General features: G+C 33.3%; 1 protein-coding gene across 1 annotated transcript; it reads left to right on the top strand.

Annotated features, from left to right (window-relative positions):
* The first annotated feature begins 110 nt into the window (after window positions 1-110).
* On the top strand, window positions 111-10,306 carry LOC138334361 (stAR-related lipid transfer protein 7, mitochondrial-like). The gene is made up of 8 exons (XM_069283020.1): window positions 111-725; window positions 1,639-1,862; window positions 2,222-2,271; window positions 4,721-4,831; window positions 5,625-5,669; window positions 6,562-6,699; window positions 7,127-7,211; window positions 8,663-10,306. Exons 1-8 carry the CDS (start codon window positions 307-309, stop codon window positions 8,797-8,799), a joined length of 1,209 nt encoding a protein of 402 aa, XP_069139121.1. The 5' UTR covers window positions 111-306; the 3' UTR covers window positions 8,800-10,306.
* The last annotated feature ends 3,059 nt before the right edge of the window (window positions 10,307-13,365 follow it).

The raw sequence follows: 13,365 nt of genomic DNA on the forward strand, positions 1-13,365 counted from the left end.
TCGTCTTAGCAATGTCAAGGGCGAAGCATAACTAAGCGATAATACAACAATTTTGTTATGTGTTTCTCATCAATACAGCAGTATAACTGTGATTAACAAAGAAAACATATGCTTTAGTTTAAAAGAAATTATTCTTAAAGTGATTATTTTACCACTGATTTACTAAAAGCTTTATATTTTACAGTTGACCTTTGGACTATCTTATCTACTACTTTGTCACCAATACGTCAGCCATGTGGTAGCCGGTGATCTTGAAATGTCCGACCGAGTTTCATAAGGAGTTCACAGTTGCAGCATACGTCAAAAATGAGTGTGGATAACATTTTCCTGCAGCTGAGGATTTTAACTCATCGTCTTCTCTCAAATAATCAAAAGAGAACGCAGGCCATTTTATTCAAACGAGCTACAACGCTCGTCGAAAGGAACGGGGCTAAATCTAATGCTTTTTGGCAGAATGCGATTGTCCGAAAACTTTTAGACCAATTTGGAATATTGAACGATTTGGCGATTAAACAGTGTAACGGAGTAGTTGCACAGCGTTTACGGAGAACCACACAAATTTTATTTTTATACAGAAGAGTTTATGGCGAGTCGGTGGTTCGCATTATCAACAGATTCAGCGACCCCTTTATGAGAAATGGGAAAATCAAGAATGCATTCTGTCTTTATGGAGCAGCATTATTTTCTTGGCAAAATAATCAATTGACCGATTCTGATCTGGAAAGGTTAGAAAATCTACATAACAAATGGCTACTACTCTGTATTTGCATTACTGTAATATTACTTATTACTTATATGACTTTATATTTTACTCTTTATGAGCTGTTATGTAGTCTTAAGTGACCCTTGACCTTTTACAATTATTGCTTTCAAGAGGCTCCTTTCAGTTGAATACAAAGTTTTATGAAGTGAAATTCATTTGAAACACAACTTTGAATTTTACTGTCTTATTCTTAAAGATGCTCCACCACCGACGAATGGTTGTCTATCAAAAACAGTAGACAAATTAATTAAGATTTTTCCTCAGTTATAAAAATTATGTAATTTTTCATTATTATCAATTTACCACCCTTGAAAAGTTTGAGCTTCTTATTTCAATTCAAGATAAAAATATCAAAAATAATTAATTGCATCCCCCAAAAAATCCTTGGCACTATGCATTACTTATCAGTTCATTCAGAGAGCTTTTTTGTTAATTCTTAGGTTTTTTATGTGTTAATAGTAACAGTTCTATTTTATATAATTGATTTAATTATAGATTATGTCTACTACTTGACTTTTAGTTTAGTACATTTATATTGCACGTTTTTAGATGAAATGTTTGTATACCAGTGGTCCAAACAGGTGTTAATAAGTTTATATAATACTAAGCTAATACAACTAGTTGTTTACTGTATAATTGTTAAATTTTGTGGGTGTAAATTTTTTTTTCTTTTTGCAATTTATTCACTTTCATTTTAAATTTCACAATTAAAGGTTGATCAGCAAAGTTCGCAAAATTAAAACCCACACAAATATTAGCAACTATATACAGTAATATTCTTGTCGTAAGTCTACAATAGTAGATATAAACATTAATCCTTAGGCACAATGTTTTCTAAATATTAAAAACAGTGATTTACCTGTTCCTTAATTCAGCTGCATTGAAGACATGAAGCACATCCAGGAGATGGTGAATGCTGACTGTGAAAATGAGGAGGATGAGGGCAGTGATGTCGATAATGGCACCAACAGGAAGGATAATAACCCAAAGGACAGCAGGGTCAACCAATTCATGGAGACCTGGTCGTGTGTCATGAACAACCCAAACTTCAAAGTTTGGAGTAAACCTGTAGAAGGATCACACGTAGAAGAATATAAAGGTATAAAACGTGTTAGGATATTTCAATATTGTCTTTTTATTTTAAAGTTTGGCCTTAAATGACCCTGGCTCTCAGTGGGCTGTTGAAATTTAACAAACAAAAATGTTATAATAATCGGACTGAGATGAATTAAGGTTTAAAGAACCATTTGATATCTTTGTACTGCACAAAGAAGCGAAAAGTAGACTCATACAATACTTCCATCTAGCTCAATAGCTTAAAGTTCATATGGATGAATTATATATATAAAAAAAAGTTAATGAAGAGGCCCAAAATACAATGCATGATATCTATATATTATACCTGGTAAATGTTTGATATGTTTTTCTTCTCATCATTATCTTATTTTTCTATTTCAGTTTATGGCACCTATCATGATATCACACCTCTATCATTCTACACTGTCCAGGTATGCATCATTACTATTTACACTACTGCAATTACATCATTTCATAAATGTATAAAGAATTATACATTAATGATTTGTGATGTTGTAATTATAGATGCTCCACCACTGACAAATGGTAGTTTCTTAATCAAAAACAGGAACAGACAAATAAATATTTTTCTTCAGTTACAAAAGTACCCATTACCACCCTTAAAAAGTTTGAGCTTCTTAATTTACTTCAAGATGAAAATATTAAAAATAATTAATTGTGTCCCGATAAAAGTCCATGGCACTGTGCCCAATATGGAATTAAGTACTGATTGAGCATCCGCCCAAAGCAAAGCAAGTTATATCAGGAATTTTTGTTCATGTTAATTACTAATTAGATATAAATACATGATTAGGCCAAAAAAAAATAGATGCATGTTTCAGGTTACATGACTGAAAAATTAGGGTAGGTCGGTTGGGAATTTATTTCATTTTTGATGCTGTGAAACAGCATTCTTAGGTACGCTCGAAGAGCCTGTGCACATCGAAACAATGAAACCACTCCGCAATGAAAATTAAAAGTTGTTTTGTTCATTTCACGTAATACTTGATGGTATGAAAAAATAAAACCCCAATATTCAAAACCACAGACATAGAATTTGTACATATGTATACACCATGGATGGAGTGTTTTAAGTGTTTAGTTGGGACTCTATGATATTTGTATTACTCCGAGAACACTGGTCTCCCGAAAATCACGAACAACGCCTTCTTCGCTGTCTTCCTCCGCGACAGACTTTCGGTGGATTTTGGATTGTGTATGTTTATTTAAATTTTAAGTAATTCATGCTAATGATCGATTATTGTAATCAAATGTTAGGAAGGTAACTGCAAAAGAAAGTTCTTATAACGCTTATAAAGTTTCTTGTGTTGGTTGTATTGACGAACTATATCTGAGATATTATTGCGCAGTAAAAGTTCATAGTTTTGAGTAAGTGGTCACTGGGAGTTCTGTCTTTTGTTTATTGACAACTGCGGTATATTGAAAGGGGAAAAGTACCAAATTTATCAATATAAACTTAATAATGATAATATAGATCTATTTATGTCCGAGCAACTTAAAGTGACAAATGAACTTATATTGCCGTGTAATGTAGGTAGCCTTATGAAGACTTGCTAAAGTCTGAAGTATTGCAGGAAGTTTTCTTGATGATAGCGTTCTTATGAATTCAAAAGAAATTTGACTGTTATAAGTAACCAAATAATGTACCCTTTACTTGACAAACGTATATGGCCATGTTTTATTATAAGTCAAAAGTCGGCAAAGCAAAACTCACGATAAATGTTCTGCACGATAATATCTCGCCAACCAGTTACGGTTAGGCTTACGAAGTCCGATACATTACATGAGGTTTTCTTGATGTTAACGGCTAGCGTTCATGTGAATTTAAAAGAAATCCGAGTGATATACGTAATGAAATAATGTACCTTTTATTTGGCAAAAGTATCTGGCCATGATTTATTAGTCAAAAGCCGTCAAAGCAACCCATGTTAGTTTTCTAAAAGGGAAACCAAAACATATCCGGAAATGGTAATATTTCTAATGTTATATTTTTCCGAAAATATTCTTCAATGTTAAGTGGATATTAAGATATGAAAATGTTTACTTATGATTTTTTGTCTTTGAAGAGACATTGATGAAATTGATAATTTAACAATTAATAAAGAATTATAAAAAAATGACACTCAGATTCTGAACGGTTTCATTGGTGTTGAAATCGTTATTTCAAAAATAATTTAGAAATAAAATTTATTACAGTTAAATTTTAGGATAATAAGTTATTCAACTTTTTGTTCTTGAAAAACTTAAATATCATAAAATAAATACAGTATATCGTAAATATTGTTTTATTAAACTCCGAAATTCAACACTGCACACTTATGTATAGTTTACTAAATTCTATATTTAAATAAAAACCAATTTCTTTATTCCTTTGTTTGAGTTCTTCACTTACAGCATCTATGAGTGGCCTTGGCACTTTGATTTTTATTTTATTTTTTAGGAGGGGTGGGGAAGGGGTTGAGTTGCTTTATTACTACATTACAAAGTAATTTGTCTTTTAGGCTTTAGGCTTTATGCTGGCTAGAAGTCTTTTATTTCTCATTACTATAATTGAACTTTATCTGGATAAACTTAAAGCAAGCGTAAAAATCTAAATTGAAAACTTCACAAAGTACGTTTTTGTTTTGAAAATGTGTGAAAAAATAGGTAGGGTCGGAGGTAAAAACTAGGTAGGTAGGGGTACCTGAAACAAACATTTATTTTTTTTGGCCTTAAACACCAATTATTGTTCAAATATCTTTTAATGATGAGTAGCATTTATGCTCTTTCGGCAATGGATCATCGTTGTATGAAATTGTGGTGTTTTAGAAACTTTTGATATACAGAAATACATGTTTTTTATTTTTGAAATATTTACAGGTGGATTTAAAATACAGAAAGACATGGGATTCCCGAGTTCTCAAACTAGATGTTGTTGACCGTGACCAAACATCTGGCACAGAGATTGTTCACTGGGTCACAAAATTTATTGTAAGTTAATTTGATAAGTTTATTGCCTAATGGCTGATTCTCCAAAATTTTAAGCTATTTCGCTTTCAATAGTTCAAACTGAATATCTTATATATATATATATAGCCTTATGGGGACATTTTGATGCATTGAAAATTTGAAATGATGAAATCTGGGGTTTTAAAGTACAGGTATGGTTGTTTTCTTCTTCTTTTTTATTTTTAGCCCACCATCATCAGATGGTGGGCTATTCAAATCGCCTTTAGTTCGTCGTCTTTCTGTCCATCCGTCCGTTAACAATTCTTGTTACCACTATTTCTCAGAAAGTGCTTAAGGGGTCTTTTTCAAATTTCATATGTAGGTTCTCCTAGGGCCCTAGTTGTGCATAGTACATGTTGGGACTGATTGGTCAACAAGATGGCCAACTGGCCGCCATCTTTGATTTCATCGTTGAAATTTGATACCGCTGTTTCTTAGAAAGTACTGAAGCGATCTGATTTAAATATTATTTGTAGTATATTTGAAAAAGTTTGAAAAGCAGGGTAAATATCCCTTTTTCCATTGTCAGACATAGATCATTCTTTGGTGGGTGCCAAGATCCCTCCGGGATCTCTTGTTTTTTTGTAAAAAAGAGAGTTATACTTCTACTATATGTCAGACAAAATATTACTAACAGCTATAGATAATTCTGGAGTCAACTTTTACGACAATAAGGATTACTTCAAATCATTGAATATAAAACGTTAATGAATAGCTTACAGTGCTATTCTGTAGTAGTGTCCTTTATAGGTAGATGTACTTTAATTTCTTTCAGTGGCCAATGGCAGACCGAGAATATGTGTTTGCACGAAGATACAAGGTAATTATTAAGACATAAAGAAGACATATTCAACTTCTGGAAATTCCAAGGCTTTTTTATTATGAAAAGTTTGACGTTAAAAATTGAAGTTTTGATCATGCAGCTTCATTTGAGTAGAATTATATTATTATGAAATAACAAAGGGACCATGATAGAGATTAAACTGATAGACTCCGTACACAACAAACTTTGTATGTAAGGTTAGACTCTGTACACAACAAACTTTGTATGTAAGGTTAGACTCAGTACACAATAAACTTTGTATGTAAGGTTAGACTCGGTACACAACAAACTTTGTATGTAAGGTTAGACTCGGTACACAAAAAACTTTTTGTGTAAGGTTAGACTCAGTACACAACAAACTTTGTATGTAAGGTTAGACTCAGTACACAACAAACTTTGTATGTAAGGTTAGACTCAGTACACAACAAACTTTGTATGTAAGGTTAGACTCGGTACACAACAAACTTTGTATGTAAAGTTAGACTCAGTACACAACAAACTTTGTATGTAAGGTTAGACTCAGTACACAACAAACTTTGTATGTAAGGTTAGACTCGGTACACAACAAACTTTGTATGTAAGGTTAGACTCGGTACACAATTAACTTTATATGTAAAGTTAAGACTTAGTACACAACAAACTTTGTATGTAAGGTTAAACTGCTGTATGTATTGCCCAAATCAACTTGTTTTATGCAACACTGTTTAAATGTAAACTCTAAAATCTTAAAATTTGCTTCAGTTCATAATTTTCAGTTTTATCTTATATTCTTTGACACTTAAACACCTGTGGTCTATACATAATGTAGATAGCTGGTGTGTTTACTTCGGATGTTATCATAGGAGTCTGTGATGTAATGTTATATTTATACTCCATGTCTGCCCCACAGATTGACCGGCAAAAGAATGTGATGGTACTGATGTCCCATAGTACAGACCACCCCAGCATTCCCCAAAGTAAAAACTGTGTCCGAATCACCAAATACGAGTCTGACATGGTCATCAAACCTCACACAAACTTTAACGAGGTCAGTCGCCAGTAGTATGAGTGTGGAAGGTTCCATAGGTGTTGAATTAGAGAAAAAGCATGCATAAATTCTTTTGCTGGTTTCAAGTCGCCAGTAGTATGAGTGTGGAAGGTTCCGTAGGTGTTGAATTAGAGAAAAAGCATGCATAAATTCTTTTGCTGGTTTCAAGCTGAAATGGTCATGTTTGCATTGATGAACCTAACAGTTCCAAACGTTTCATCAAGATTAGACTTTAACTTTCACATTTATTTTTCTCTCCACCTTTAGTTGAAATGTTGAAATCCGTTTTATTATATCAAATATAAAGTTGTAGCTAGACAAGCAAGTGTAATATTTTTGTGGTTAAGAGTTCCATTGATAGTGTTGTTTAGGTATATTATAACAAGCTGCATCAAAGTTTTGATATGTTTTATATTTTGTGTTACAGAATGGTTTCGACTACGTGTTAACTTACTACGATGATCCAGAATCCTCCATCCCATCTGTGGCTTATGATTGGATGGCTGCAAAAGGTAAAATTTTGGTATTTTATACATCAGATTAAACATCTGCTCTGCTGACACAATGGTAACTCTCTCTGCTGTAATAATGGTAACTCTCTCTGGTGAAATAATGGTAACTCTCTCTGCTGTAATAATTGTAACTCTCTCTGGTGAAATAATGGTAACTCTCTCTGCTGTAATAATTGTAACTCTCTCTGCTGTAATAATTGTAACTCTCTCTGCTGTAATAATGGTAACTCTCTCTGGTGAAATAATGGTAACTCTCTCTGCTGTAATAATTGTAACTCTCTCTGCTGTAATAATGGTAACTCTCTCTGGTGAAATAATGGTAACTCTCTCTGCTGTAATAATTGTAACTCTCTCTGCTGTAATAATGGTAACTCTCTCTGCGAAATAATGGTAACTCTCTCTGCTGTAATAATTGTAACTCTCTCTGCTGTAAAAATGGTAACTCTCTCTGCTGTAATAATGGTAACTCTCTCTGCTGTAATAATTGTAACTCTCTCTGCTGTAATAATTGTAACTCTCTCTGCTGTAATAATGGTAACTCTCTCTGCTGTAATAATGGTAACTCTCTCTGCTGTAATAATTGTAACTCTCTCTGCTGTAATAATTGTAACTCTCTCTGCTGTAATAATTGTAACTCTCTCTGCTGTAATAATTGTAACTCTCTCTGCTGTAATAATTGTAACTCTTTCTGCTGTAATAATGGTAACTCTCTCTGCTGTAATAATTCTAACTTTCTCTGCTGTAATAATTGTAACTCTTTCTGCTGTAATAATGGTAACTCTCTCTGCTGTAATAATTCTAACTTTCTCTGCTGTAATAATTGTAACTCTTTCTGCTGTAATAATGGTTACTCTCTGCTGTAATAATTGTATCTGCTGTAATAATGGTAACTCTCTCTGGTGAAATAATGATAACTCTCTCTGCTGTAATAATTCTAACTTTCTCTGCTGTAATAATTATAACTCTTTCTGCTGTAATAATGGTAACTCTGTTGTAATAATTGTATCTGCTGTAATAATGGTAACTCTCACTGCTGTAATAGTTGTAACTCTCTCTGCTGAAATAATGGCAACTCTCTCTGGTGAAACAATGGTTACTCTCTTTGCTGAAATAATGGCAACTCGCTGTAATGATTTAAATATCTCTGCTGTAATAATGGTAACTCTCTCTCTGCTGTAATAATGGTAATTCTCTCTGCTGTAATGATGGAAACTCTTTCTGCTGAATTAATGGTAACTCTCTCTGCTGTAATAATGGTAACTCTCTCTGCTGAAGTAATTGTCTCTCTCTCCCTCTCTGCAGAAATAGTGGTAACTCCCTCTGCTGTAATAATGGTAAATCTTTGCTGAAGTAATGGTAACTCTCTGCTGTAATAATTGTAACTCTCTCTCTACTGTAATAATGGTATCTTTCTCTGCTGAAATAATAGTAGCACTTTCTGTCTGTTGTAGGTATTCCGTCATTTCTGACACAAGTCCACGATGCAGCCAAAAAACTTCAGGACACCAACCAGAACCTTGTAAATGAGGGCGACAGTAACCAGAATAGTCTTGGTGACTATTCCTCATCAATTGCTCAATACTGCTGATTACTCATAACAGCATCTCTTACCTCAACTGGAAATCTATTCATCCTATCCTGAAATTTCTCATCTGAAAAACTTCTTTTACAGCTTCCCTACTTTCTTTCACATAACAAATTTGTGCTGCTTCCCTTCCACAGGCTTAAGTCCCCTTAATTTTTTTTAATTTGGAAAACTTCATTTTGAGAATAGGTGGGAAAGTTCTGAAAGGGAAGATAGTAGTTGCAGTGGTTTAAATTTATTCACTTGTGAATCTTTTACTGAACATTGTTATCTTCAGTTTGTAGTGAAGTAATTCGATGGTTTATAAATATATATAATACCTATTGTATTATTGGTACACATGAATTATAAAAATAGTCCATAATGCATTATCAAAAGCTGTGTATACTGATCTTTACTAAATGCAATCATTATATCTTTGATGGACATCTCTGAAAACATTTAAGCTGTGATGCAACATTTACTAATAAAAATTTTGACAAAAACGTAATTGTAATTAAGTGTGAAAGTATTTAGCATTGAAATTTCACATTATACATGTACCGACCATAGTCTTCTGGCCTCAATAAATGTTGATCAAAACAACGATGTGCCATACCAAAGAAATACCGAAACAAAAGTTAAGATACTTTAATTTCTTTGATTTTGCTTTTAACTGAGTAAGTGCTGAAGTGAATTGTCACATTTCCAACTTTAACCATGTGACTGTACAATGTATTATGAAACCTTAACCAGCATTGTAAGTTTGTACCTTTGTAAACATTGAAAACTATTTATTTTTGGATTCTTTAAGCTTGACACCTTATATACAATGCAAAGGAAATTTGGTTTGATCAATATATACAGGGTTTAGTATGTAGCTATATAGACACGTGCTGATTGAGTGTGAATTCTACACTTGTGTTATATAGAGGTCATGTTTATCTGTTTCTGAGTACATCTGGTCATTTGTTCATCGTGTTATTATCAATTTGTTGAATGTCTAATTGCGAGATTTCTGAGAACTGATTTGTTTGTACAATGTACATGTATTTCAGTTTTAATATATATATTGAGAATAAATGTTACTAATTATCATTTGTGTATAAATGTGTTTAATAGGTAATTAGTTTTGATTCTTTTTGATACATTTATATACATATATATGTATGTTTGAATACATGTATATGTATATACCAAAGTGATATATTTAGTTGTCAACCAAATTTTATTCTTAAATTAAAGTTTTGATTTTATGGAAGGACAAAATTATTGAAATGGATAATGTATAAGTGCTACCATTATTGTCATGTTGAAGAATTAAAGCCTTTCTTTTCGTTGATTACATCGTATAAAATTAAAAGTTTACTATGTGATTAGAATTTAAGCCTTGTCAAGGTTTATTTTTCTTATATGTATATATATATTATTCTGTTGGATCAGTGTCAGATCTCATATTTGATTTGTGTGCTAATGTTAAAATTCCTGGCAGACTGTTGGTTGGGAAATAAAAAGAAAATGTTTGAAAGAATGTTTAATTTTTTTATTTTTTCTATTTCATACTTAAACTTCCATGTCATGGGATTTGCTAAGCAAGTTTTATATTAATTGACATGATTATAAGTTGGATATCGTGAAAATATCAATGATCCATTCTTAGTGTGACCTATATATCTCTCGGGAAGTTGTACATCTATATACTGATAACGCCGTTACTATTCAAACATATACATCTGTGGACTTTTTATAGCCGGCCAATGAGATTGCAGCTGAAGCCTTGCTCATGCATATTATATCGGCCACGAAGCCAGTATGAATCTTAATTAGATGATCTTCAAGGTGTTTGTCACAATGGGGCTTATATATGTCCTCTTAATGATGGCACTTTGTATAGATGTATAGGATGATTTTGAAAGGAAAATTATTGCTCTTTCCAACGGTAGTAACCGTTTTTATGACGATGTACTAGAAATGTGTTTTTATAGCCGCTAAAAGGGGCCAAAAGGGGTAAAATTGACTAAAATTTCAAAAATCTTCTTCTCCACTCACAGATGTGGTAGAATCAAATATTTAGATACATAGATAGAAAGGTCTCAAGGCCCTCTACAAAAATTGTGAATTATATTACCCAGGGGTCTCAGGTTTTCCCCTGGGGAGGGCGTTAAGTTAACTATAGTTTAATATATAGTGAAAACACATTTTGGAGCATTCTTTGGTCATTTGTAATTGAAAATCAGTCAAATGTTATCTCTATGAGATGGCCATTGAATCCTGTTAACAAATTTTCCATGTCTGACCCCCAGGGACCTTAGAGGCGGGGCCAAAATGGGTCAAATAGCTAAAACTTCAAAAATCTTCTGAAATTCTGGAACTGGTAGAATCAAATACTCTTCATAGATGGAAAGGCCTTAAGGTCCTTTACAAAAATTGTGAATTATATGACCCTGGGGTCTCATGTTTCCCCCTGGGGAGGGGGTCAAGTTTACTATAGTTTATATAGAAAAAACACATTTATGGACGTTATTTGCTTATTTTTATAGGAAATTAGTCAAACTGGGTTAGAATTTTTAGTCTGGGATAGCATTACATCGTCATATTCATATTGGTCCTGGCTGACCCCCAGCAATGTTTGACGAAGTGCACGTGGTAACCGACTCGATTTCAGACCTATCAAGGAATAGAACGAATATACGTACCCGGCCTACAATACCTTTCGGCCGGGTACGAAATGGTGCCTACATGTATATGTGTCCTAGTGGAGCAGTGCCGCAGAATATCACTCAGACACAATATTCGATACTTTTTTGTAGGTGTCCAAACATAACTACACAAGACGTGAAATAGGTGTCCAAACATAACTACACAAGACGTGAAAATCACAATTTGTAGACTTGCCGTATAAATTCCTTTCAGAAAGACTTTCATATGTATAATGTAAAAAAAAATTTATACAGCCTAATAGGTAAGGGATAAAAAAATATGGTAAAATGCTTACACTCGTTTTAATAATGGTTTGCATAATCATTACTTGCTCCATTAGCAGTAATATGCACCAGTTGTAGCTCTAAAGACGACACCATTTTCTGTCTAAAGTCTTCTGAGCTGCAATATTTCAGCCAAGGACGTATATGAGATAAATCCTTGAGCTAACCATACTTCCCCAAGGCCGTTTATATTCCTTCAGCCACTCGAACACAGCGTCCTCTTGTTCTGATGCTAGAGTAAACGACTCTCGTTGCTGATCATCAGCTGCTTTCTGTCGAGCGGTAGGTTTTGTTGGTTGTGATAGTTGTTACGTCACAGTTTAGGTTATTACCACAGGGGGCCAACTCAATGAAAATGGATGTTGTCATACTTTTTTTTTGTATTTGGAGGATGGACTGATGAGTATATATGACAGTCATGTGATTTTTTTCAAAAAATACGAGATTTGAAAAATTATTAAAAAATCGGGATATTTACTATAAAACAGAGAACTGTTTCCGGCTATTTAAACACTAGTCTGAAATAAATTTACAGCCGTTTTGATTCAGCACTTTGGTCATCATCAGTTTACGATTTTTGACCCAAAGTACAGTCTGGATACGTTAGTGAATGCAAATTCTAACAAAATATCATGCATTCGGACTGAAATAACCGCTTACAGATTGCACTCGAAATGTGTTGAAAATGCAATTGACCACTGCAGATAAAATATTTTATAACGATTTTAATTGGGCGGGAACCCACCAGTCCAATCAGACTAGTTCATTACAATTAGCACTGGCTGTAAAATTACTAGTCCTGGGAATCGGCTAGTGCTTTTGGCCATATTTTTTTTCTTATTTCGTCAACGAAAAAGCATTTAAAGTGTTCTACAACATATCGGTTTTTTTTACATATTTCACTTTTTCTTTGTCATTTTGTCACAGTGTTAAATGTCTGTAAGGTATTTTTTTTAAACAGCTGAATATTAGTTAGCTATTGTATTTTATAACTAAACTCTAGGTTCTCATATAAAACTAGACAGAAATAAGATGGTTCTTTATCTTAAACTCCAACCAGGGAAGACATTTGGAAATAAGGTGCATTTTGCACAGAAAAATCCTGAAATTCTAATGTTATTACCTATTTGATATTTTGAACCTAAATTTTAATCGAGATTTCCAAATTCGTATCAATTGGTTACCTCGGATTAATTACATGTCAGAACACATGTTTACTTTCATTCATTCATTAATTCATTCAACCAGCCAAACGGTGGCCGGTTCAAAATTCTGCCCAGGACTCAAACTTCTAGGGCCACCTAAGATCTTATTTCTTTTCTTTGTTTGTTTCCTATGACACTACAGATTTTTACTAGTATAAGATTGTATGTGAGTTTGTCTTGAAAACATCGATTGCATTTCATAATTTACTGAGTGTACAACTGAACGGAACAACTTGCACACTATTTATTTAAATTGGATTCCACTGTGGGAACCACTGCATGCTAGTACAGATACAGAACGTTTAGAGCAGTTTCACAACTGACTGCTTTCTGGGTACAACCGTCACACATGGATAGACAGGGTAAATTTGTCTCTTTATACAGAAAACTTTCTCCTGTTT

This window comes from Argopecten irradians, chromosome 11, assembly GCF_041381155.1.
Source record: "Argopecten irradians isolate NY chromosome 11, Ai_NY, whole genome shotgun sequence".
Taxonomy (NCBI): Eukaryota; Metazoa; Mollusca; class Bivalvia; order Pectinida; family Pectinidae; genus Argopecten; species Argopecten irradians.